Raw genomic sequence first — 27,382 nt, forward strand, 5'->3', positions numbered from 1 at the left:
ATTTTTTTTTTTTTTAAGGGAGGAAGAAATCTTTTCTCCGCCTCTACCGGGAGTCGAACCCGGGTCCCTCGAACTCCCGGTAAAGGCAGAGATTAGTTGTTTCCTTCCTTAAAAAATCAACATCTCAAATTATAAATATCTTCACAACATTCAGTTTTCTGTATATCTTGCAATAACAAGTGGAGAGCGACATCATGTCATATAAATGCTATGATTTCACTTCCTTTTCTCTGAGCATTATCAAGCCCCTTCCTTGTCTTTGAATCTTATCATGCCACTTCAAATTATAAAATTCATCATGCCACTTCGGACGCGTGTGACTGTGTGTGTCATAAAAGGAATCGAGTTTTTACCAGAGGATTGACCACTTGACCTTATCTAGGGAGTTATCCATCAACGAGGCCGACAACTCTCTCGCTATAATTTTTTATGGGTCTCATTGGTACACGCATCCTCATTCTTATAAGGTGAAGTTGGTATGAGAAAATTCTTTATATATTGAGTGGGTTTTTATGGACTTTTTAGTATTACGGAATTATGAAATACTCTTGACGGGAAGTTATTAGAATCCGAAATTATTTTTTTGTCGGAAATGATCATTCGTGGTACGACACGCGGTATTTTATTTTTTCTGATTGCGTAGGTTTTTAAGTATTCGTACATATGAGTATATTCTTACTTATCGATTACTTATCGATTACTTATTGACCTATCAATATAAAAAAAGGTTCCCAGAAAAAGCAGTAATAATATTGGGTTTATTGCAAAGTGAATTTGATATTTTAAAACAAATGGTCAAATTAGCCAGCATTTACGGTAGAAAGATCTTTCTGATAGGTTGATGCCAGCTTGCATTCTTGGCTTGAGGGTGAGAAACCAGCCATTACTATTTCCTTTAGCAAGCCTATCAGGATGCAAAGATATGTATTATGCAGTCAATAGGTGCAGTCATCTATCTTCCAAGTATGAAGCAATGCTATTCCAGTGAATATATAAGAGTAACCACACACAAATACCTATGTTGTAATCAAAAATCAACTTTTATTTGTTGCAGCTAAACATAATCTCAGTTATTGACAACTCAAAACAAAGACATAACATACTAGGTGTAAGAATAGTAAACAAAGATTAAACGTCACAAAACTAATGCTTAAAAAATATAAAATTTTGATTTAAAACTGAGCAAATTTGATTTAAACTGAAACTGGGAACAAATTTACTACATTTATCATCACCGAATAAGAAATAATATGTTAACTACTTTCCTGTACATTAGAGTATGTTTCAAAGCTCATTTGCAGAGAATGCACTGGTACATATTCATCTCAACTCCTGAAAATCTGGTGTTGCACGAAACGGTAGAAAAGATCTCTGTTGCTAAGCAGCTCTTCATAAGTCCCGTCTTCGATTATACGACCATTGTCCAATACTGCGATTCTGTCAGCTTTCCTGATTGTTGACAATCTATGCGCTATTGTTATCACAGTCCTGTTTTTCATTAGGTTTTCTAATGCAGATTGGACGAGATGTTCACTCTCTGCATCTAATGCACTGCAAAGATAAAAAATAATTATGAATTCTGGGTGTCTATTTGACAATACCCACTAAAATCTAGCTGTCAGACACTGCCTTATCTTGAGCGAGGATTATCTAAGGTAGCCATTCTCAACCTCTGCTACGTGTGCACTCCTGAGAAGCTCTGTGGCCACTCGAGGAAATTACTTAAAAAAATAGCAAATTTGGAAAAATAATTATAAATATTTTAAATAATATAAATAAATCACTAACTTTGATGAATAAATAAAAATAGGCCTTTGGGACCATAGAAATTATAGACTAGAAAGGGCATGCGAGTCAAAAAAGGTTGAGAACAACTGATCTAAGGTGTTTGGCTGATAATTTAGTGTTTCTAATTGTTGTTTTTTCCTCAGTCATACAGAACTTGCTTAATTATGAAAATTACTGGATACAAAACACAATAGTATACACAAGCAAAACCATTAACATCAACAATAGAGTCAACAATGTGATTGATTAGCAAACATACAGTTGTTGATCAATTTCATAAACCAGCAAGTCTCACAAACTGATCCTCTATGGTCCAGAAAAATAAGCAAAATTCTATGTACATCCTTCCCATTTACAAACTTTTGATTTCATAAACTAATAGTCCAAGAGAGTTTGTCTGAGTTCATAAAAATTAGTATTGACTACATTGCCTAACAAAAATAGAAGAACATGCAGAACTTTGTTAGATGGTACGAAAACGGATTAAAGGAGAAATCAGGAAGTTTAATTGTGATATTGTAAAGAAAGCACTGGAAGATAATAGGAGCTTAAAATCAGCAAAATGAAAACTGTGTGTTGGGAGAAAGGACATTTTATCACCAAAAAGGAAAGATGGAACCAGCACAAAGACTGGAAATGAAATTATGAGTATTGTTAGGGAATTTTATAATATTCTATACAAACATGAAGAATGGGATTTGAACAGAGGAAAAGGAGCAGGAAGAAAAGGAAATGTAGCAGAATTTGTACAAGTAGCACCTGTGCTGAAGGAAGAAGTCTACAAGGCTATAAGATGCATGAAAAAGGGAAATGCCCAGGTGAAGATAGGATTTCAATAGACATTGTTAAAAAAGAATTTGCCTACTTTGTTCACAAATTGCCTCACAAAATCGAACATGCCTGAAGATTGGAATAACGCAATGATGGTTCTTTACAAAAAGGGAGGAAAAAAGCATATCAAGAACTGTAGACCAATCAGTCCCTTATCAGGAATTTATAAAATCTTCACCAAAGTGTTGACATATAGGCTTGAATCCACATTGGACAAAGCACAACCAAAAGAACAAGCAGACTTTTGAAGTGGATTTAGTACAATGGATCACATCCAAACAATCAGGAAAGTCATAGAAAGTATGAATTACTATTGTGTATGGCCTTCACTGATTTTAAGAAAGCATTTGACTCTGTCTTCACAACTTCTGTTGTTAAGGCTGTAGAAGTAATTGGGATAGAGAAGACATACATCAATATCATCAAGAAAATATATGATAAAGCAACTGCAACCAGTCGTTTGGATAAAGGAAAAGCAAAGATTAAACTTGGAAAAGGTGTCAATCAGGGTGATACTATCTCACCAAAACTCTTTACCGCTGCTTCAGAAGAAGTATTCAGGAAACTAGTTTGGGAAGAGAAAGGAATTAAAATAAATGGAGAATTTCTCAACCATTTGCGTTTTGCTGTTGACATTGTTATTATCAGTAGTAATCCAGACGAACTGGTGAAGGCAAGTATTCAGGTGGGTTTGGAAATGAATCTGTAAGAGACTAAAGTTATGTTCTATTACTATGCATTGAAGAAAACAATCTTGCTCAACAACACAGAGATAGAAGAAGTATAAAGCTATGTACACCTGGGGCAAGAAATTACCATGGACAACGGAATCATTAATGAAATAAACAGAAGGATCAGGATTGGATGGAACAGTTTTGATAAAAACTGTAATTCTGATGTCACATGCCATTATTCCTGAAAAGAAAAGTGTTTAACCAGTGTGTGTGCTCCCAGCACTGACTTATGGAGCTAAAGCATGGACACTCACAAGCAAGATGATACAAAGGCTACAGACAACACAAAGGAGCATGGAAAGATGTATGCTAGGCATCACAAGGAGAGACAGAAAACGAATCACTTGGATAAGGAGCCAAACAAAGGTATATGATATCATGGAAAGAATTAAACGTTTAAAATGGAAATGGGCTGGACATATTGCGAGAAGACAGGACAACAGATGGACCACAAGTATTCTAGATTGGTACCCCTGTGGTGTTAAATGTCCAAGAAGGCGCCCCCACCCAAGATGGATCAACGAGATCAGAAAAATTACTGGTCAACTGGATGGCTAAAGCATCAGACAGAGCAAAATGGAAAAATTTAGAGGAGACCTTCATCTAGCAGTGGATTGAAAATGGATGATGATGACATTGCCTTAATTACAGCCCTCAAGATGGTGGGGGCTGGGCAAATGCCTATGCAGTTTAAGCCGATTGTCCATGCAGAAATAGGTCCCAGATTACAGATGGAGTGCTGCAAATTTTAGGTAAGGAAAAGTCACTTTTTTTACAGTGGTGAGGGTGGCAACCACCCTCCTCCACAGAAGAAATACTAGTTACATCCTTGTGAGCAAGAATGTGTGCTTGCTATAGATCAGTGTTTTCCAAGAGGGCAATGGAATGGTCCAGGGGCGATAGAAGCCACGAATTTAACATAGGATTCTATGGGTTCACTTGAGTTGGGGGGGGGGGGAGGGAGCAATAAGAAAAATTTTTTTATCAACATTAAAAAATTATCAATAAAGAATTATCAAAAGAATTATCAACATTTAAATTTTGGAAATATGCCGTTTGAAAGAAAATTTGTGGAAAAGTTACTCTTTTATCAAAATTGGATTAAGTCTGAAAAATTGAACATTTTATGGGCTCCCCCATTGATTGGTTTAACCTAACCATGGAAGGTGCCCTTACTCCTCTCTCATGAGTAACATATGAAACACAATGATTCTACAGTAAACCTCCCAAGTTCTGCAGAGGAATATGGACGAGGTGGAATAAGTAATGGACGTAGTAATAGTGGAACCTCCCATAACAGACACTCCCATTAGCTATGTCTACACTGGTGCGTTTTCTCTGCGTCAATGCGCTTTCCACTGGCACACCTGTCATCAAGTGTGTCGTAAATCACTCAGGCGTGACTCAAACTTGTTGAAAGGTGGCCATATTTTAAGAGGCATTCCTTTCCCTTCTGCTCCACCAGGTTTGGATTTTCGTTCAATATCCCTTTCCTTTTCGTGAAGATTCAGCGTTGTTTTCATAAGTTGTTCTCGATTTTTATGATGTCAACAAAAAAAAAACTTTGATACTTTTGAAGACTTCAGGTCACGTAGTGCATTACGTGATATTATTGAAGGTAAATTTAAATTGACGGTAATTATAATTGCAAAATTATAAATTGAACGATTGTCTTGAAAATTATTTTTTTTGGTAGAATTTCATGTTAAAATGCTGCTCCGATTTCTTTTCCATGTTTTTGCGAAGAGCTCGCGTTACGGAGGTTTGCTGTGTAATTATAAAATAATTCACGAGCTCTTCGCGGGACCACCTCAATGCATGGGGCAATCCAGACACGGCGTGAGAACTTTAACCAGATGTGTTGGAGAGTTATTTATGCTAATAAGATCTAATGGTATGATTTTTCAAAGTATATAAAATTGGTACGCCCTCCAAATATCACTTTCATTGGAGGTTCACCATGCTGTTGAAACTCTTGACTCCACATTTGTCTAAACATTTCGTAGAGGCACATGAATAATACTTAGTCAACTGTTGGAGGATCACCCTTACCGGATGCAAGACCCCTTTACCAGTGCCTGTTTCTTACATGAGCAAACGGGGGCAAGTGCCCTTCGCCCTTGCAATTTTAGGAGGCCCACAAATTTGGGTTTCCTTTTCCTTTATTTTTTTTAACCTTCCTTTCCGTAGAATATTTCCAAACGTGGAATTTAATTTGAGAGTAATTATGTAAACTTTTTAATTGTAATTGTAATCTTTAATTGTAAGCAGACATATTCAACCTGCTACTCGCGGGCACTGTGGTGCTTTCAAAGTGCTTGATGTTCGTGTCCGATTTCATGTTTGCCAGTACTTGATTAATGTCCCAATTTGAACACTTTGTACAAATTACATTGAACGATTGAAATCATCCTGATTTCAAGCAATCGTATGCCAAACTTGATAAGGGTGCACCCTTTTTGATGATGGGAACAAGCATTGCGCTTGCGACTGGAAAAAAAGTTGCCTCAAAGAACGTTATATATAAAAGTGGGGGGGGGGGGAAATTAATGTTTGCACAGGGCACGAATTTATGAGAAACAGGCTGTGCCCTTCAGCGCAATAATAATCTTCGCTATTTCCTCAAAAACTGTACAGTTTTATGCAGATTTTATTTTCATTAATATTATTAGAGCTGCAACCAGAATCATACGCAGGACCAACCTTTCGAGTAGCACGCCGAGTTTAGGAATGAGCGCACAAGAAATTCTCTACTAGAGAAATTTTCTGTTACTGACTGTCGAAAGTACGGTATTTCAAGTTTAAAAATTGATTGAAACAACATATTAAATAATTTTCTTTTGATATTCGGATTTGTGTGTGAAAATATTTTAAATCTGATCATCTTGGGCTATCATATTCTGCTACTTTTTATTATGAAAAATCATTTAATTTGGAAATATCAAGTTTTTCACTTCTATTACCACGGATTTAGTGCTTTGGTGTATGAATAAACACTTGAGAAAAATAATGCTGCGCTGACTATAATTTTGAAAAATTATTTAAATACGTATGAGATTACGACTTAGCAAAATAGAAGTATACAGTTTTCTTAATTTCTTTGACTCGACTATATTTGGTTAAAGTTGAGGAACTTTAATTTAATTTATTCCATTTAATTTTTAATGTATTCCGAAGTTGAGCAATTTTGAATAATTTCATATATATATTCCGTCTTTTATAGAGCAGTTTTCCCTCACATATTTTCACATTAAAATGTGGAAATTGTATCCACCGTGACAGTTGCATTGGCATCTGAATTGAAAGGTTTAGCCGTATAGGTGAAGACAGAAAAAAGGCACGCCACTTGGGGCATGCGATAGAGTTCAGCGGTAAAGAAAAACAAAAAGGAGATTGAAAGTTGAAAGCTGTTGAAAGAAGACGCACCAGTGAGGACATACCTATTAGCAGACACTGCCACTGATGAAAACTTTTTTTTGTCGGATGAACCAAACAAACAGATGATACAAATGATGTAAAGTGACCAAGAACTCTGAAGACAATCTACACATGACTATGGACAAACAGCTCTGAAAGTGTTTCAGCATTTAATCTGACATTGGCATTGAAAACCTGCACCAACATGATGCTTATTTGAAACAAAACATATACAGACGCTATTAAGTGCTAATTCATGAAAACATTATTACTCTATGCTCAAATGGAAGCATACCTTGTGGCTTCATCCAGTATTAAAATTTTTGGATCCTATATCAAAAAAGAGAAGATTAATACAATTCATCGATTTCATAAAACATCAAAAGTAATTCATTAAATTCAAGTTCAACATGAGAAGAGAACCATTTTTCTGTTCCAAAAATTATTCTAACCTTTAATAAAGCTCTTGCAATAGCTATTCTTTGTCTCTGCCCTCCTATATAATGCAAAAAAAACATAGTTTAGCACCTTTCAGTTTATATCTAAGAATAGGCATAAGTTTATGAATTTTAATTGTTCATTAATTAACAATTAGATATCTAATTAAGGTATCTCTGACTATTTCTTGTCATGACCTTTCTTGTCATTTTTCTATAAAATGGCAATGGAGCTAACTTTAATAACATTTTTCAGTAGAAAGCATCCAAAATGGTGAAAACAATAAATTTTGCTTACATCATTTCCTGTGAAAAGTGATTGCAAAAAAATGTATGAACAGAATTTTTGAAATCTGGTTTCGAATATCATCAAATTTTAAGCAAAATTTGACAATATTTGACACCAGATTGCAAAAAAGTGTATGAACAGAATTTTTTGTTATTTTCACAGTACATTTAGATAGTAATGGTGCAGGTTAAGAACCAATTGTCTGTCTGTAAGAACTGTATGTCCCTTCCCCCCTCCAGTATAGTGAGGTCACGAGATAGTCGGATACCTTAAACACTAAATGTAAAATAAAACTTGCCTGAAAGCATGACTCCTCTCTCTCCAACAACAGTGTCCATGCCCTCCGGGAACTTACTAATAAATTCTAATGCATTCGCATCTTTTGCAGCCTTCTCAATGGCTTCTTGACTGGCATCTCTCTTGGCGCCATAGAGAATGTTTTCCTTGATAGAACATGAGAACAATGTTGGTTCTTGGCTAACAATGCCAATGTTCTCTCTAAGCCATTGCAAGTCAAGCATTCTGATGTCCTGGCCATCAAGCATCACTGAACCTAATAACAAAAATAAATAAATAAAAATTGAGGTATCGCCTGTACATAGGATTCTTTATTCTTTTTTAATACAAATACAAACATGAAGGCTACGACAGGCAAATTGCCCAACGAGGTGGCTGAAAAAAGATACCCATAAAAAAAATAGGGATCAAATATAACAGAAATGCAGCAACCCAATATACAAGCATATTTATCTCAAAAATAATTAGTAATATGTAATACACTGCCCATAAAAAGCATTATGATTATTAATGAATTATGGTTAAAGGATTTATCTTTTAAGTATGGAGATCTCCTCAATTTATCCCAATATGTTTATCATCATACTTCTTTTTCAACATTTCTTTTTTTTTTTCAATGCTATGCATATATTGTTGGTTCTTCTTTGTTGTGTTGGTGTTAGACAAATTATTTCAATTTCATCCTATTCGTCATGGGATATAATTGTAGGGAGAGCAGTGCATCTGTTCAGTATCTTCATCTACTTTCTGCATTTTCCCCAAGCTTTTGCCATATTTTTAATAAATTTCATACCTTTCTGTTACCTATTGTCAATTCTGATGAAGCTGTTACTTTGGACCCTTGGCTCATATTCAAATCCTGCTTGAGGAGATTGATCTGGAAATGCAACAGTTTTTTTGCTCAAAAGACAGCAGAACAAGATTTTCCAAGGTTCGGAAACTTCATCGAGTTTCTCAATTCAAGATGGGTAGCTCTCGAGATCTTCAATCCTGAAAGATCAACAAGCGGAATCAAGGTGCCACAGAAATCACATCATCATCACCTAGTGGTACCCATCAAGAGCTGCCCATCATGCAACAGAAGTGTCAGCTATTCAATTCCTGGTCAGTGGCAGAGAGGAAAAATGTCATTCGCAAGAAACAGTTATGTTTCAATTTTTTCTCCAGCTCTCACAAGATTTATGAATACTTGTTGCCATTCAGGTGTTCCCGCTGATCACATCGGGATACAATATCAAACAAACAATATCAAAAATTATCATTTTCTGTTATTTATGCTGTGCACAATAATCCTCTACTACCTTGAAGGGAAAGTAAAAACATTGCATCCCTCCTTTTATTATCAGACTTTGAACAAAAGCTGATTCCGCCCCTCATCGGCAGGTTGTGGGGGGGGGGGAGGAAAACACGTTATCAGGGAAAGACTGCTGTACAGAGCTAGCTGACTTCCTCATTGCTGAAAAAATATGGTTTTAAGAACCCGAGATATTTCAGGATTGCATAATAAAGCAGATCAAGTTGGAAGAGATATCTCATCATTGTCACTGCAAGGGTTAACTTCTTCTCGACACTGACCATTTTGGGAGTACAATGGTACTGAACTGTCTCATGGCAATGAATCAAAGAATCACGATTGAATGAAAGTCAAAGAACCATTGAAATATTGTCAATGCTATGTTATGTTTCAATTAAAAACCTGGAATAATGTTTAGCAACAGCAAGAATGAGGAAAAACGTAGAGGTGCATTATCCTTGTCTCTTTCCAATACCCATTATCTTGAGAGGATAAGCATTATTCACTAGAAACAATACCAAACAGAACGCTGGATGTGAGCAGGTAAATGTCACATAGATTCTCAATGATGTATCAAAAGCTGATAAAAGCAGCTGTCATCAATCAAATGAGAGTTTCTAGGGCTAAAAGACTGTCATCTGATCAAAAGATAACAGCTTCTACCCAGTGCGGCAACTAGATACTTTGTCACCTGGGGCAAGCCGGAGTTTTCGCGTCCCTTCCATGGAGAGGAAGCAGTTAAAGGATGAATTTGGCGCCCCTTCTGGTTCAGCGCCCGGGGCACCCCTAGTTGTACCCCCTACTTCTACCACACATAAATATATTACATGATTGCATAACACTTAAGACTTGCAAACACTTCCATTTTCTGATGACAAGGAAGCATTTGGAACAAACTCATAACTATGATGAGCCTGAGAATCTCCTTGTGAATGAGCTGACACTCAATGGCAAGAGAGTTTTGTCATGCCTGATGCCTTGGGTATAAAGTGGAGTGTCTATCATAAACCTGAAAGGTAAATTTTGGTACTTTTTTGGCATTTTCTTGTCAGACAAAACAAACTTTTGTTGTGTGAACTGCACTCTTCTTAAACACGGGTCAAATAAACCAGTCCTTACAAATTAATTCATTTGTAATTTCATTCACTACAAATAATCATACATGATATTTATGTGAATAAAGTGATAAAAAAAGTACAACAAAAATTTTTGTTAACCTTCCACTGGGCACAATATGTTGACTCCATAGTTAGCGTGCAATGTGCTTGATAGGCACACACTCAGAAAGTATAATGAACATTTAATTAAGTTGATGTATACAACTGCCAAGTGATATATATCATTATCAGGGATGTCAAAAGAAAAAAAAAATTCTGCAAAAAAAATATGTATTTGACATAAAACTAATTGAACAAATTTTAATGAAATTTATGACCTATTATCAAACATCATAAATAAATGAAATTCAGGAAATAGTTGAAAATGTGTGTATACTTTCATAGTATAAATACCTAGAGATGTGAGGTGAGAATATTCTCCTGGATGTAAAAGTTGGAGAATAAGCAAGAATATTCATTTTCCTTTTAAATAATTTAAATTTTTTTTACTAATTATGTTTATATTGTGAAATATAAATCAGTTTTCATTGTCTGAAACATTTACAACAAAACAATTTTTGGTATAATCACCCCCCAATGATAACTCCTGGTCATGATGAGAGGTTTTAAAAGTTTGGTTATAAAGATTAAAATCTTAAAAAATTATTTTAAAATTAGATACATTTTCAAAAATAAGTTCACAACAAAAGAAATTAAATCAAAGTTGATTGATAAATGAAGCTATTCTTATATAATCACCTTCATTCTAAGATACAGAACTGTTGTTTTCTTCAATGCACATACACTTAAATTCTGTATTACTCGAATTTCTTTAAAAGTTGTGCAATTAAGCCCTGTTGGTTTAATTTTCTTGCTTTAAACTTTGATATTGCGGTCTACAAACTTCAATATACCCATCTTCTTGACGGGAACTGAGAATATTCTCTTAAAGGACTACTATTATAGATTATACTAGAGAATATTCTTACTGAAAATAATAATTATTCTCAAGTTATTTATCGAGATTGATTATTATATGTTGTTGTGTGTATATATATATATACACACACACACACACACCTACCTATATTCTTGATAATATTCTCTGGAAAGATTTCAGTAACTGAAAAATATTCTCATCAAGGAGAATATTTGAGAATATTCTCTGGAAGGACTGTTATTAATAACTTCAGAATAATTCTTATTATTTGCTATAAGAATATTCCTCAGTAATTTATGACAGGGACAGAGAATATTCTCTCAAAGGACTACTATTATAAATTACTAGAGAATATTCTCTCAAAGGACTACTATTATATAAATTACTAGAGAATATTCTCCCAAAGGACTACAATTATAAATTACTAGCTATAATACCCGGCGCTGCCCGGGTTTTCTTCAATGAGGCTTTTCGGATCATTCATATTTAATTTTCAGGGCTTCGTATCTGTAAGCAAACTCAATATTTCAAAAATCGAGAATTCAATACAATTTTTAAAATTATTGATGTGGCAGTAAACCCTCACTAAATTTTGCATTTCTACAGTGAAATCTGCAATTTCAACACTCATTTCTATGGGGATCATCCTTTGTCTGACCCTCTAAGCGATGATTATGATGTCTATTCAAAAAGCCTCATTGCTGGGAGTATTAAAAAAGTGGAAAACCATTATAAAGGCATAAACTATTATACATATATACTGGCAGCGTTGAAGAAATGACAAACCATTGTAAAGGCATATACACATCTGAAATGCATTGCTAGGGAACCACGGTAACCAAAGTAAATGTTCGGAAGTGATTGTTGAGGTCCAAAAACCATTGTTGCCCGACAGTTTTTTGCCCATTTGGGGCACTTGCGCTGCTCTGACGAAATTTTAAAGTAGCCTATCGTTCAAGTCGGGTCCTATTTGGTATATATGCAAAATTTGGTGAGGATAGATCTAAAATTGTAGATTTGTATAGAGAACATACACACACACACACACAGACAGACAGACAATGAATTTTATATATATAGATAATACATGTTATTACATATATTTTTATAATACTCTCTGGATAGATTTCGGTAACTGAAGAATATTCTCATCGAGGAGAATATTCTCTGGAAGGACTATTATTATAACTTCAGAATAATTCTTATTATTTTCTATAAGAATATTCCCCAGTAATTTATGAAAGTAGTCTTTCCAGAGAATATTCTCAAGGATATTATATGTAATTATATATTATAAATAACAGGAGAATATTCTCATCAAGAAGTTATAAGAATATTCTCAAGTTATTTAAAATAGTAGTCCTGCAGAAAGAATATTCTCCCAATGAGAATATTCTCCAAAAGATTATTCTCGAGAATTTTACATCTCTATAAATATCTATTCAGTCATCTTTGGAGAAGGGTGGTCTGTACCTTCTCCAAGTAAAGAGCCGATCGCACTTCATATTTACATAGGAATTGCACCATATTTTCAAAACTGTGATGAGTTCAAGCGCAATGAGATTCTTTGTGAACAAAACTTGAACAACTTCCCGTAGTGAAAGTCAAGGTCAAACTAAGTGAGGTGGTTTCCTAGAGCCCGTTAACACAGGAAGCTACTGGGGGAGAGCCGAGGTGAGGTGAAAAAATTTCTGCGCTGTGCCTGTCAGACCAAATAAGCTCGACGGAGGGTTAAAAAATTCTAAGTCAAAAATATAATTGAACACAATCGACCACTCACCAGAATCACAGTCATAAAACCTCAGGAGTAAAGATCCAATAGTCGATTTCCCAGAACCACTTGGGCCAACAATAGCATACACTGAACCGGCTGGTATGTTCATAACAAAATCTGACAGAACTTGCACATCAGGTCTATTTGGATAAGAGAACTTTACATTATGGAATTGCAAATTACCGGTAAGTTTTGACAGAATTGCGCCACCTGAAAGAGTACAAACAATATTTATTGTAGAAGATGTTTATGTGGAAAAAGTAGCATAACAGAACAATAACTGAAACCTTGAGACTTCATTCAATCAATTATTAAATTATTGTGACAAAGATGATAAAAGTCGGTATACTCTGCAAAAAAATATATGCAGAACTAAGAAATCAAACAGTCAGACATTAACTTTGGTATGACTGGTACAAAAAAAAAGAATACCCATACAGCTTACAATTTTTTGTTGATAATTAGAGCGACTCGAATCTTTGCAATATTCACAAATGAGTGTCATGTGATACTTACATTATGACGAATTACCACTAAAAATTTAGCCACTTCAAATGATATATAAACATATTGAGGTAGATTTCAAAGATGGGCATGCTATAATACAGTAGAAGCATGACCTCAAACATTTATTACAAATACAAAGGCCACAACAGACAAAACCAGGTGGCTGAAAAAAAAGATGCCCATAAAAATATGGTTGTTGAATACATATCCAAACTATATCAAAACTGATAAAACCAATAAAAAAAAACCAATAATTATGCTAAAATATAAATATACATACTGCCCATAAACATTCATTTCATCATGGTAAAATAAACTCTCAAAAAACATTATTATTATGGTTGTCTCATTTAAGTATGGATAGCTTCTCGATTTATCCGAATATGATCATCATATTTCTTTTTAAACGTGTCACTTGTGCTAGAATTCACAATCCCCCCGGAGGTAAGCTCTTCCATTTACTCACAACCCTATTAGAGGAAAGCACCCTGTAACACCACAACTGTGTCCCTTACCAATCCATAATGGTGTCCCCCTATCAAATCAATTGATTGATGATGTAAAACCATGTGGTTTTTTTAAAAAAACCACTTGGGTTTTTTTCAAAAAATCAAATAAAAGTTGCTTAAATATCATTGTTTTCCTTGAAAAATATCATATTGGTTCATTATTAGCCAAAATATTTCATTTTTACCACATTTTATATCCTTAGGGTACATTCTGATGGTATATCTTTAAATGACATAAGATTTTATAAGTGGTTTTTTTCAAAAAGTCTCATAAAAGTGGCCAGAATATATATATATTTTTCATATGAAGTATCTTAGTCATTTAAAGTTATATATAAAAGCCAAAATTTCTCATTCTTACAACATTTTCTAACCTTTGGCTACATTCTGATGCTCTATCTTTAGCAAATTCATGAATAAGGATTGCATCACACATCTAAATGTAGTGGTGTATTATCTCACAGGGTTTTTTTCCCCTTCACAAAGAAGCAGCTACAGTAGTGACACCATCATGCTAGGGGCAGGTGGTCCTATAATCCAATAAAGACACCAGCTGTCCTTAAAGGACAAAGACTAGTGTACTAGTTGTTACATTACCTCACATACATTTTCATTTTCTTTCCCATAAGAAGTAGCACATCTCCTACTGTATATCTCCCAGTCTTAATATTCAATAGTTGTTTTTTTTATACTTTCACACACACACGGTTAAGCCCAGTTAATCAAGGTTCTACTGTATAGTAGTAACAGATTTCTGAAAAATAATCAGCTATATACAGGGTGATTATAATTTAAATTTTGATTCCAAAACTATACAATAAGTACTGATCAGAATGACTTGAAAATTTGCATGGATACTCCTGAAGCAATGGAAGTTTCTTTCGCAAAAGAAAAAAGTGCAAAATGGGCAAGTAGACGATGCTGTACTTGGCCAGCAGTATAATCTATTTTGTGCAACCACATCATTTCGGCACTTCCACAGCATCAGTGTGTGGATAGAACTTCTATCAAGATGCACATTGCAATACCAGCAAAGCAGCTGCTGAAGACCCATTTTGACAGGATGCACCTTAACCCTTGCAACTTCTGGCTGTGGGGGTACCTCAAAATGTTATAAACAGTGGGCAGATTAAGTGGTTTAATAAAGCTGAATTGCAAGCGCATCCACATTATGACCATGGCATACTCTGATTCCGTTGTTGAACAGGAATTTTTGTGCTTTCAACCTCATAGCCAGAACACGGTGGACAACATATTTAACATTTCTTAAGTATGTTGTAGTTATTTGTTCAATTACTTCGTTTTCTGCGATGTTCCCATAAATTATGAAATCGTGTAATGCTATAATTAAGTTATCATTTTGTCATGGCTGGCTATCATTTCCATTCTGCAAGCAAATTTCCCACATGTTAGATGATGTCATTAATTTTACATTTTTAAGTATTTTTTCCCCTTTACTTGATATTCATGGAGAAATATTACAGGAATATTCATGTCAATTTTCAAGTCATTCTGACAATCGTTCTTTTTTTACAGTGTTTTGAAATCAGAACCTTAGTTATAATCACCCCGTATATTGTAAATCATTGCTAATTAATCTGCATTATTTATGCTTCATTAAATACATTATATTCACCTAATTTTCATTACTTTTTGCAAAATAGCTTCCTAATTAAGTATACTGAAAGTAACTGAAGAAAAACCTTTATATATTACATGATTGATTAATAACAACATTGAAAGAATTTTCAAACACACAGTAATCCATTGAGTTAAGCAAAAAATAATTAAATTTCAAAAGTTGGTTTTTGTTAAAATGTAATAAATATTTATTGATTAATTAGCATGGGAATAGTGTTAATTACATTAATAAACATTTTATTTTAGTTAATTATTGGAAGTTTGAATGATTTTTCAGAAATTTTATTGTTTTTAATGTTAATACTATTTAAAACAAAAAACCGGTTTAAACCAAAAAAACCTGGTTTAAACCAAAAAACCCAGTTTTTTGGTTTTTTTACCAACCCTGGTAATAACTCATGTGGTTCATTTCACCCAACTCATTGAAAATTTTACCCTTAGAATACTAACTAAAAAAAAAGCTGATAAAAACTGCATGTTTTAACTGCCTATACCTCTATGTCTTTTAGATGTAGAGTTAGTATTCTAGGGTTAAACACTTTGATCATAAGGAGTCATAAGGATCATAAGTGGAATAGAGCTGCTTATTCAAATGTATGATAGGGGCATCACAGAGTTAGGTTTTAAACTTCAGAAACTATAAATCAGTATTAAAACAGTAAAAAACTTGTTGTCAAATAGTTTTTTTTAACCTGATAGATATGCTAAATAAAAAAACACTTATTTTTATATAGATTAAAGGGTTTTATATTCAAATTATAATTACTTAGAATCTATTTTGATATTTTAAATTTTCTGATCTGCCCAAAATTTTATTCCATGTAAAAATTCTCACACGGAATCTGTTAATACACTAATTAAACTCATTTATTTTCATCTAAAAACTTCTTAGAGCTCAGGATATATAAATTCACAGAGTTTTAAAGAGTATTTTCAATCAAACCAGAGCCGACAGGACTTGATACCCAAAGCATTTGTTTTGCACATTTAAAATCAAATACAGCTTCAATTGGAAAACCATTGCATTATAAATACTAGTAAATATACCATATCATAGTGCAGAAGTAAGAATAAGTTTGACTGAGGATAAGTTACAGAAGTTTCTTAAGCTTCATGTACAAGCTAGCATTGCCAAATTAAATGACATTTTAGTTCTACAATTTAGTATTTTAACCGCTAGACATATTTCAATGTTATGCACAATAAGAGTATCTCGATGATTATCTAGATAATTTAATAACATCAGAAATCAACATCACATAATATGTGATGTTGATTTCAACATGCGTTTATAGTTTCTGAAGTTTAAAACCTAACTCTGTGATGCCCCTATCATACATATTTTGAATAAGCAGCTCTATTCCACTTATGATCCTTATGACTCCTTATGATCAAAGTGTTTAACCCTAGAATACTAACTCTACATCTAAAAGACATAGAGGTATAGGCAGTTAAAACATGCAGTTTTTATCAGCTTTTTTTTAGATTGAAATTTGTGATTTCCCGGTATATATTATATGATGTAATAATCTTTTTTAAACACTTATCTGTTGTAAAAAGAGTACAGCAGATGATTTATATCAATGCACACATATATAAGCTGTTGAAGACATTTTAGAAGGTCAAGAACCATCTTGAATCAAGGAATGCCAAATCATTCCACAGTTTCTTTCCAGTGTTTATGCTATGCTTTATTCAAATTGTATATTTTATAAGGGAAAAAACCATATATATTTTGTCCAAAATAATTCTGTAGAGAGTAGAAAATTATTTTAGAATCATATTAAATATTTATTCCTTGTATAACATAGTTACTTTAAACATTACATGCAATTAACATGAAATTAAAAGCAATATTTGAGGTGTTTAACAGTTTTTGACGGTGGATTTTTGACGTGTGCAAAAACTGTCATGTCACAAAAACCTGCCAACCCTGCTCTGTAAGTATGGTCTCCAAGCCCTAATGGCATACTCCAGTCCAGGACCAACTAAGCACAAGAAGAGTGGGATCACTTTGGGAGAACACGAAGAAACCTTTCGAGAAAACCAAGCATTCTATTCCTTTTTTTTACCACCACTGAACGGTGCTCAGAAAACCTAAGGCAATCATCAATAAGAATACCCAGATCAGTGATCCTATTTAGTCCCATGGTCTTGTTCAATGACACAATAAAAAAGAATTCAGAAATAGTGGCCCTTGTTCAGGAGCTAGCCCTGAAGTCACGTTCAATAATGCAGTCAGCCCACAATTTTCTCCAAGAAGAATTTTAAAAAATGCAAGTGCTCATATGCGTGGTTAAAATGCTACATCTAGTTTTGTATCGTGAACAGCCCCGTTCATGTGTAAGGGTGTTCATTTTTCAAGTTAGGCATGCTGAAAGAAGACTGTAGGGAAGAATATTACTCATAATTTCACAGCACGTGTGGACAAAAGCAAAAAGCCATCAGCTCAGTTGTGATAACGTGAAAATAAATGAACAAAGTGCAAAAGGTTTGCTTGTAATGTGAATCATCACTCGTTAATCGAATCAAAATTTGTTCAAAATTTTTGCTCGAGCATCAAATTGCCCGTTAACAGAACTGCTCATTAATCAAAGTTCCACTGCACTATATTTGCCTTGCAAGCAAGTAGCCTTTCATTCTGCATAGAAAACATTACACTGTACCCTGCTACATATATATATATATATATATATATATGAATTTTTATATAGATACTAATGTTGTGGAGATGTGGAACAATAAGACGTGATCTCCATTATTTTATATGAGAAAATTAGTTTTGAAATAGTGTATGAGTAACTTTTTCAAAAATGATTGAAACTCATAAACTCTGCAGAAGAACCCCTATTTACCCATTGCCAATGTGAGCAACAGCATTTGGTCAGAAAACAACCATAAAGACTTAAAAAGAGTTACTTTTCAAAGGTATTTCCGGGATTCTGTCGACTATCTGCCAAAGTCTGGTTGATGCTCCTAAACCTCTCATCAACTCAGCATAGAAGGTGCTCATTCCTGGAAATAAATAGATAGATAAATTAAATTCCTTCAAATAATGAAAATAATGTGAGCCTACCACCTAGATACAGTCCGAAAGTTATGAATACTATATTGTCAAGAGCATTTTCCTTTATCATTGTTTCTTCTTTATTGTAGTGACATCAGGCCAAGAGTTATTATTTGTCCATAAGCAGGGTGTCCCAAAACATAGTGTACAAGTTTTGAGTGTATGTTAATTAGACCATGACAAGCAATTTTCATAGGACGATGTGTCTAGGAACATGACAGTATAGTCTACAGAAACATACAAAGAAAAACAGACAGCAATGTTGAACAGTCAATGGGAGATATGACTTTATCAACTCAAAAAAGCATGGTGGGGGACATTTGCAAAAAAAAAACATGGACTTCATTGCAAGAGATTCTCTTCAAAACTCCTTCCATCTGTCGCAATGCAGGCTTCACAACATTGGTAAAGTCCTCGAACCTAGGGATGAGACTTGGCTATAGCACATCACGTTATATTGGACAGTTCTATTCTTTCCTAGAAGGACAAGCCAAACATGAAAGCTCAGTCACTGACAAGCTATTCTTGATGTGCAGTCGTTTCACCTGAAATAACTGAATGCAATTGTCCAATGTGACGTAACAGGATTTAGCCAAATCTCATCTCATCTCATAATCCAATGATATGCATGGATCATCTTCATACAATGATTTTTGGACCCATTCAAAGTGGGGTAGGTGTACCATGAATGCATACTGCTGCTTTGATGATCCTGGCGAGGTCAATGGCCATACAGGTGTCTTGTATACTAGGGACTTCATGTATCCACAAAGGTGAGATCAGGGGATTGTGGCAACCATATGATGGGTGCTTTTATGCAAACAATGTCATCTGGCAGTTTCTGGACACAAGTTAGAAAAGTTGATGGCAGCCCTATAACAAGCATTTCACGGAAACAAACTTCATGTTATGTTCACAACACATATATATGCACATTCGAACATGTATCAATTCATTAGACGTTCTGCAGAGGAATATGGATGAAGTGCATGTGTGGTTTAGTAGTAGTAGTTCCTGGTCATGATATCCCAGTAAAAAAGGATGGCCTGAGATATATGAAGTCTGCACGCAACCTTTTAGAACACCCTGTATAATTTTCTTGAATGTTCTTACAGCAATACATTTTAACAGAGGCATTTTAAGAATGGCTTCCAAAAATATTATTGCTATTCTCTCCCCTCCCTTGATTCCAATCAGGATTTAAGCTACGGTCGCTTAATTTTTTGCAAAATTCTAAAGAAAATCTTAGAATGCAAAAGTAGTAGCCACTTCTGCCAAAATGTGCACAGGCAGTGCCGTCTTAACGCATGGGCCCACCCGGGCACGGCAACGGGGGCCTCAGGAAAAATAAGAAGTGGTTGAATTTTTTGAAAATTTGTCAGGTGAGGGCCCCAGAAAAATCACTTGGCCCAGGGGTCCATGATGCTCTTAAGACTGCACTGCGTATAGAAGGTACGAAATGAGAAGACATCCAACCATAAATCATTAACATTGTAGCATTTTGCTAAAGCTTTTCCCCCCATTTTCGCTTTATTGCTAAAGGAATTTTTTATCCAGCTTAAACCGATTCCAATAGAAACAAAAGTATCAAAAGAACAAAAAATGCTAGGCTAAAAAGAAACAACATACAAAACCTTAACTAGCAACAGTAGATATCCATACTCACCACCAATCGAAATGCCAACATAAGCAGCGTACATGAGAAAAGACGATAAGCTTCCTATCGTGATGGCATTATCGGTCATCATGAAACCACCGGAGAACAGCACTGTCAATGCAATTAGGTTGCCACTAAAACCTGACTAGCAAATTCAAAAATGCATCAGGGGAAAAACGGCAGAAAGCAAGGTACACAAGAAAAACAGATAACAAGAAAAATGTGAACATTAGAGAGCAAAAGTAATACAATATTGCAACAAAACTACTAAAACATCCAAATTGTCCAAAAAGCTTTATTTATAGCTAGGGCTCTGATTTTTATGACCTAAAAACGTGATAATATGACCTTATAATTTTCCCATTATTTCATCTCTTTTTTTTATTATTTCTTCTTATCTTATTAAGTTAAAAAAATAAACATAAAACATATCAATTTACCATTTTGAATAAAATTTTCTCACCCAGGTTCAAATAAAAACCACACCTACCTTATGCACAACAACTGGTCTTTGGTACGTTCTAGAATTTCACACACTGAACTTTATGAGATGCAGTTTCATATTTAAAAAAAACTACTATTGCATAGTTTCTTATAAGAAACATTACAGGAAACTACTTTGCAAAGTTGTTTTTTGAAAATTTGATGAAAATTTCCAAATGGAGCAATATTTGAAGATAGCGCCCCTCATAAGCAGACGTCTAATTTCAGCAATTTCGTTGATTGTTTCTCAAGCTGAATTGGAATGTTGCTGTACGTTAAATCGGTTTTGTGCTGAAATTTTTAACATGTTTAACAAAATAAAAAGCAATGATACTATCGGTCTTTCTTGTCTTACAAAGAGTAAAACTCCAGTCTAGTCATTGAGCAATTTAACGACATTTCATCTGCTTTCAGATGCGAGTTGAGCCAAAAGTGTATACGTGTATGTTCTATACATGCTATACCTAACAGTCTGCGTGTGTATCTAGTGTTGTGTGTGAAATTAGTGCTGCCATTTGTGTTTTGAATCATCATCAGTGAGGTGCACAAACCCAAAGATTAAGATGTTATATGAATGAATAACATTTTTTACAAGCGCTGGACTGAATTCAGAAAGATAGCAAAAGGATTCTTCAAAAGTGGCCACAAGAATGCAAAAGTTCCGAAAAAAAGACAAGAATTCATTTTAAATGCATCTCTGAAAAAAAATGCCAATAGATTAAAATTTTTGGTGATAAAATTACCAAAATATGTGACCCATTGTTTGAAAATTCCTAAAACATGATAGCTGAAAAATATTACCAATAGCTTGAAAATGCCCAAAATATGACGTCATGAAAATCTGAGCCCTATTTTAACCATAAATTAATTTAAAACCTCATTTTTTAACACATAAAATTCTGATTTGAAATCATTAAAATTATCAAATATTCTATCAAAATAGTCCTAACACTATCTTATCAAAAAAAGAAATTGGGTCTTTAATGTTACATATATAAAGATTCCATTGTACATAATAGCCCTCAGTTAAATGCTTCAAAATTTTCTCATGTTCGGCAACAAAACAAACTCACGGCAAAATCAAGAAATTATGCATCACAATTTACAGGGTGAACCAACTCCAAAAATATTACAATTTTTCCCTACCATTCCAAAGAAGACTGCTCTTCCAAGTGACTCTTTCTCAGCAAAATTCAACACTTTGTTTATCCTCTCGTTGTATTCACATTTCTCTTTTTCTTGTTTGGCAAATGCGTGGACTGTTCGTATGTTCGAAATTCGTTCTTCTGCCACCTACCAATCACGATAAACAAAACAGATCAAAATAGATTGATGTAATATACTATAAAGTGAAAGTATACATGAGTCTTTATGGTTTACTTTTTTGCACGCTTGATAAAAATTATTTTTTTCATAATAAGATATGGCGAAAAGGCATTAGAAAAGACAAAAAAAAAAAAAACTATTGAGAAGAGAATGATCTGCTAAAGTGCAAAACTGATTAAAAAGTTCAAAGACAAAGCATGATGAGTAACTGGCCTCTATAAGTTGAGCATCCTGAAACTGTTGTTGGTTTGAGCAACATAAAGTGCACCAAAAGTGCTTGATACTTTTGGCTGATTATGTACTTGAGAAATAGTTATGAACATCCCATTCTGATTGCATTTAAGGACTGCATTAATACTGACCCTGGGTACTCTTTTTCTATTGCTCAGCATGAAAGTGCTCTTCTTGTGATGATAAATAGTGCTCTTCAAATGCTGCGTCTGAATGATTCTCTTCTAATGCCGAGCATATATACCCTTCTAATACTGAGAGTGAATGATTCTCTTCTAATGCCGAGCATATATACCCTTCTAATACTGAGAGTGAATGATTCTCTTCTAATGCCGAGCATATATACCCTTCTAATACTGAGAGTGAATGATTCTCTTTTAATGCTGAGAGTGAACGATTCTCTTTTAATGCTGAGAGTGAATGATTCTCTTTTAATGCTGAGAGTGAATGATCGTCTTCTAATGCTGAACATTCTTCTGATGCTGACTGTAAATGTGTAAATGGTTCTCTTTGAATGCTGAGCATAAATGAATGTTTTTCTAATGCTAAAACTAAGTGATTCTCTCCCAATGCTGATCCTAAATGATTCTCTCTCAATGCTGATCCTAAAAATTCCAAGATGGGATGATTTTCTTATTAATGCTGAGCTTTCTTAAGCTAATTTTTCTTAAGCTGAGCCCAAATTTATGTTTTTCCTTAAGTTGAGCCTGAATGATTCTTATCTGACACTGAACACTCTTCTGATGTTGAGTGTAAATGTTTAAATGGTTCTCTTCAAATGCTCAGCCTAAATTGATGTTTTTTATTGCAAGACTAAATATGTATGTGTGTGTGTATGTGTGTGTGCGTGCGATTTTATCCTAATGATAAATATATTACACTATATATTATATATTTCAAATTCTGAGCATAAATCACATTCTTCTCCATATGTTAGACTTCATTGTGCTTGCAAATAAAAAAATGTCTGATTTGAGATGTGTTTGTGTTTTGCACAACAATATTAAATGTGTCATTAATGGAGATAAAGCAGAGTTTAATGCTTCATTTGTGAATGATTTATACAGTTGTTAAATACAAGACTTTGATGTCACAGTTGTGGTAGAGAATGAACTGTAAGGAATCAAATTAGTCTTAGAGCTGTGTTTGATCAAAGGAATCTTTACCTCTGTTGAAGATGCCAGAGCTGTCTGAACTTTTGCAGTGATCTTCTTAAGATATTTGCCATAAATAACGGCCACTAATGCCACAGGAGATACAGTCATCAAGGCAATAAGAGCAAGGTGTGGAGACGTGTAGATCTGAAATAAAAGTGAGTTATTTTCTATAATCTGAATCTGTAAACATGTGAACATTGAAGCTCAAACTTTCTCCAAGGAAGTCTATTCCTATTCAATAAAAAGGTTTGTTCAGTTTGCTTACCATAAGTGATGATCCAGCGACAAACGAAAATGCAGACCTCAATCCATCGGAGATGTTGTTCGTTACAGAGAGGCCGATCACAGACGCATCTGATGACAATCTGTTTATCAGTTCACCGGTTTTTGTTTTGTCGAAAAATGCAATTTCCTGATCAAGTATTGACCTGTATGCTTTGTTCCTGAGATTGTTTGTGATTCGGTAAGCTGGAAGAAGACATGAAAAAAAATCATTATTATTGGTAGTTATTTGCTGCGATTTCACCTGTAAATCATTTTCTCGCTTCATGATATTAATGTACAGTTACAAAACAGCTCGATGAAAACATTCTCAACTGATATTCGATTTTGCCTAATCCATTGTACCGAAGGTCAAGGATGGTATCAAAGAAAATTTACAGGTGATCCTACAGATGAAATTTTGAGCATGTGAAGTCAGTTTAGGGTGAGCTTTTACACACGCTAAATTAAAGATGAAAATCAATAAGCAGAATCTTTATCAGCAGGAATAATTTGTAACTTGCTCGATAGTGAATAATTTATAATCACAGTCATTAATCTATGCTTTTTAGGCAACACAAACAGTTATTCCAAGACAGCATCATGGTGGAATATCCATGAAACACATGGAGGTAGGAATATATATAGATTTCTGTCTTATTGGTTCTGAAGTAGGCATCTTAACATTAAAATGAAGCGGAGGCAAACTGTGAATGGTGTGGAGACAGCCATCTTCAGCTGCGAATGAGCTGAGGCAGATATCTTCAGTTTCAAATGGAGCAGAGGCAGGTGGATCCAGGGCAATGTATCAGAGAAGTGACTTATTGTGTAGGTGCAATGGATCATCCTGTATTTTTTGGGACATCCACATTTCTCCCTCCCATGTTATTTGGCATGGAAGGGGCGATCATTTCCATTGTCCCTTTCTGGATCCACACTTTTATCGCTAAAATTTTCTACATGTTATCGCTAAATTGACGTCTGAGGATGATGACAGAAAAATTTTCATATTTTGACAGTAGCCGTTTTTCAGGTGCAAAAAAATTTATGCTTTGCTCCTAGGAAATTTCCTTGTGTGATGCCTAAATATTTTTTCCGCTGTTTGTAAAGCCCTGGTAATTATGTTTTGACTTTCTACAACTCAGACTATATAGACAATGAATGAGAAAAATGTCATTAGTTCTTCATATAAGTGTGGTTTATAATCTACCACTTATTCAGACAAGTGTTAACTCTGCTGAACAAGCATGTAGGCTGAGTATTGCACTGGAGTCCTTCCCATAAAAGTCTGATACAATGATGTCTATTGATATGCAAGATAATCAGCCCCCCCCCCCTTCCTTCCCCGGCTATGCCTATGAAAGCCCCTGTATTAAGACTAGAGGCAGAGTTGTGGGTTTTGCCACCTGTGGGCTATGGAACTTTTGCTGCTTTTTTCTTCATTCTAGTCCAGTATTCTTGACCACTCATTTATGGAAAATTTGCTTTTTGGCTATGGCTTTTTCAGCCATCTCCCTCTGCCAGTCGAAACGTCTCAGTTAATGTCATTCTTTTGGTCACTCTTTTCGGCTTTTGCTTAAATGGTCACTCCAATACTTACATGCTCTCTAAGTGACTGGTAGCTCACTAATATATTTGTTTACTTTATAGGTCACCCTCCTGCTTACTCCCTATGGTTGGTTCATGATTCCTTGCTCTTTGAGTCACTCTTTTGGTCACTCCAGTACCATCTCAAGGCATGGGCCCACCTTGGCATGGCCTGGGACCTCAAAAAATGAGATGTGGTTGAAACTTTCAAGAATATGTCTAGTAGGGATTCAGAAAAAAAACACTTGCCCTTATGAAAGCCCTGATGGTCACACCAGGACAAGGCTCAGTGGTCTCATAAAAATGAGATCTCATTGAAATTTTCAATAGTAAGTGCATGAATTGGAAGGCAAGAAATTTCTAGCCAAGTAGAGGAAGGGGCCTCTCAGAAAAATTCCTTTACCCAGAGCCAATGATGCTCTTCATGTGGCCTTGGGTCACTCCTGTACTTGTACACTGTTTTGGTCACTCACATATTATGCATGCACTCTCTCTAGGTCACTCTTTTAGTTGCTCATTGACCTACTCTCTCAATCTCAAGCCAGAAGCAGATTTATATGGCTTCACTACCTTTCTTCTCATTCTACTCTAATTTTCTACACCACTCATTCCTTGAATTTGCCGCTATGCACTAAAGCCCACTTATCTCCCCCCCCCCCCCCAATAAATACAAATCTGCTTAAGACAGCTATGATCATGGCACGTCTGTTCTTTTAGAGTTTCCAGAATCTGGTAACTCTACTTGACACATGATTCGCATCCTCACAAATCTTTTAACGATTCCAATGAAAAGAAGAAATGAACATGTTTCATTAAAACTGAAAGAACAGCAAATCTCGCCAGCAATTTTTTTCTTTCAAATCCAATGCAATCCTTACTTACACGATAAATTGATCAAATACACTCTGCCAAAGTTTGCCAGCGCACCAATGGCAAACATGCAGAGCAGAATTTGGCAACTTGAAAGTAGTTTAACCTTGAGTTCGTCAGGCGGCAGACTTAGCATGTCAATTATCCGACCGAAGCAATATGGTATGGACATGGTGACTGAACTTGAAATCATCAGCAAACCGACGGCACCTTCAAAGAGAAAAAATAATTCATGAAAGAAAAAAAATTATGTATTCACAGATTTATATTATGGGTCAGTCTCACAAACTTTGGGTTGTGACCCAAGGTTAAAGAATTCCTGGCTGTAAGTGGATTTGTATGACTCATCTCAGAAGCTCCTGCAAATCAAGTTTGGGTCATGACCCATGGCTTAAGAATCCCATAGATATTTTCCCTAACAAACTTGAGGAGACCACCGATAGACAGCGCCTTCATTTCCAAACCATCTCATTAATGGCAGTAAATTGCAATATATCGATATGGCCAGAGTTGGTGTTTGATGAAGTAGTAGTAGCTTGAAAATCCCCTGACGGACTCACATCATAAGGTCTCACATTTGAACTCCACTGTCACCACAGTGGTGGTCTGCTGAAGTTGGTATTCTGTGGTTCCCAACTTTGAGGCGCAAATGCAAGCCGATCTAATCATCAAAAAGTCTCGCCACAGACAGCAACAGACATACAGCGGTACAATTGCAATTCAATCATTGCACTTCACTCACTTTACTTCTGAAATATAGATGGCAGCACTGAAAACTCAGACACAACACTTGCGGGGCAGAAAACAAACTGCAAATGCAATGTCAGCATCCCGGGAAGACTAACGATCGAAAGGCAGCGAAATACCTCACGAGACTCGCTAATAGGCCCAATGAGTGCCAGCATCGGCTTTTGTATATAATTGTAAAAAATACAACTTGATGAATAAATCATAGAGAGGTGGGATTTCGCTGGGCGGTGCGCATGTGCATCATCAGAGGTTCACCACTTGGTAAGGATGGCAGAATTTTATCATATCTCACAAGTCAGAACAAGTGGCCCACAGGGGGCCCCCTTGCTGCTTTGCCAGCCAGATGGGACGGGACAGGATAGGGGCGGATAGAGGACTGGATGTGCCGGAGCGGGGAGTCATCGCATGTATCTCGAGGGTGCCCCAGTCGGGCACATG

General features: G+C 35.1%; 1 protein-coding gene across 1 annotated transcript in view; it reads right to left on the reverse strand.

The window, feature by feature from the left end:
- Positions 1–1,023: 1,023 nt before the first annotated feature.
- LOC149084750 (ATP-binding cassette sub-family B member 10, mitochondrial) overlaps positions 1,024–27,382 on the reverse strand; it is a 29,178-nt gene continuing 2,819 nt past the window's right edge. Inside the window, exons 2-12 of the mRNA XM_089235179.1 lie at positions 26,207–26,404; positions 23,742–23,944; positions 23,486–23,620; positions 21,909–22,055; positions 20,289–20,424; positions 18,475–18,570; positions 12,905–13,108; positions 7,795–8,049; positions 7,223–7,266; positions 7,066–7,100; positions 1,024–1,551 (exon numbers count right to left, since the gene is read on the reverse strand). Of these exons, the coding sequence (XP_089091305.1) occupies positions 1,326–1,551; positions 7,066–7,100; positions 7,223–7,266; positions 7,795–8,049; positions 12,905–13,108; positions 18,475–18,570; positions 20,289–20,424; positions 21,909–22,055; positions 23,486–23,620; positions 23,742–23,944; positions 26,207–26,404 (1,679 nt within the window). The 3' untranslated portion in view covers positions 1,024–1,325. The remainder of the gene's footprint in view (positions 1,552–7,065; positions 7,101–7,222; positions 7,267–7,794; positions 8,050–12,904; positions 13,109–18,474; positions 18,571–20,288; positions 20,425–21,908; positions 22,056–23,485; positions 23,621–23,741; positions 23,945–26,206; positions 26,405–27,382) is intronic.

Source organism: Pholcus phalangioides, unplaced genomic scaffold, assembly GCF_987345545.1.
Source record: "Pholcus phalangioides strain wild (caught in Gottingen) unplaced genomic scaffold, Ppha-v1.0 ptg000008l_1, whole genome shotgun sequence".
Classification (NCBI taxonomy): Eukaryota; Metazoa; Arthropoda; class Arachnida; order Araneae; family Pholcidae; genus Pholcus; species Pholcus phalangioides.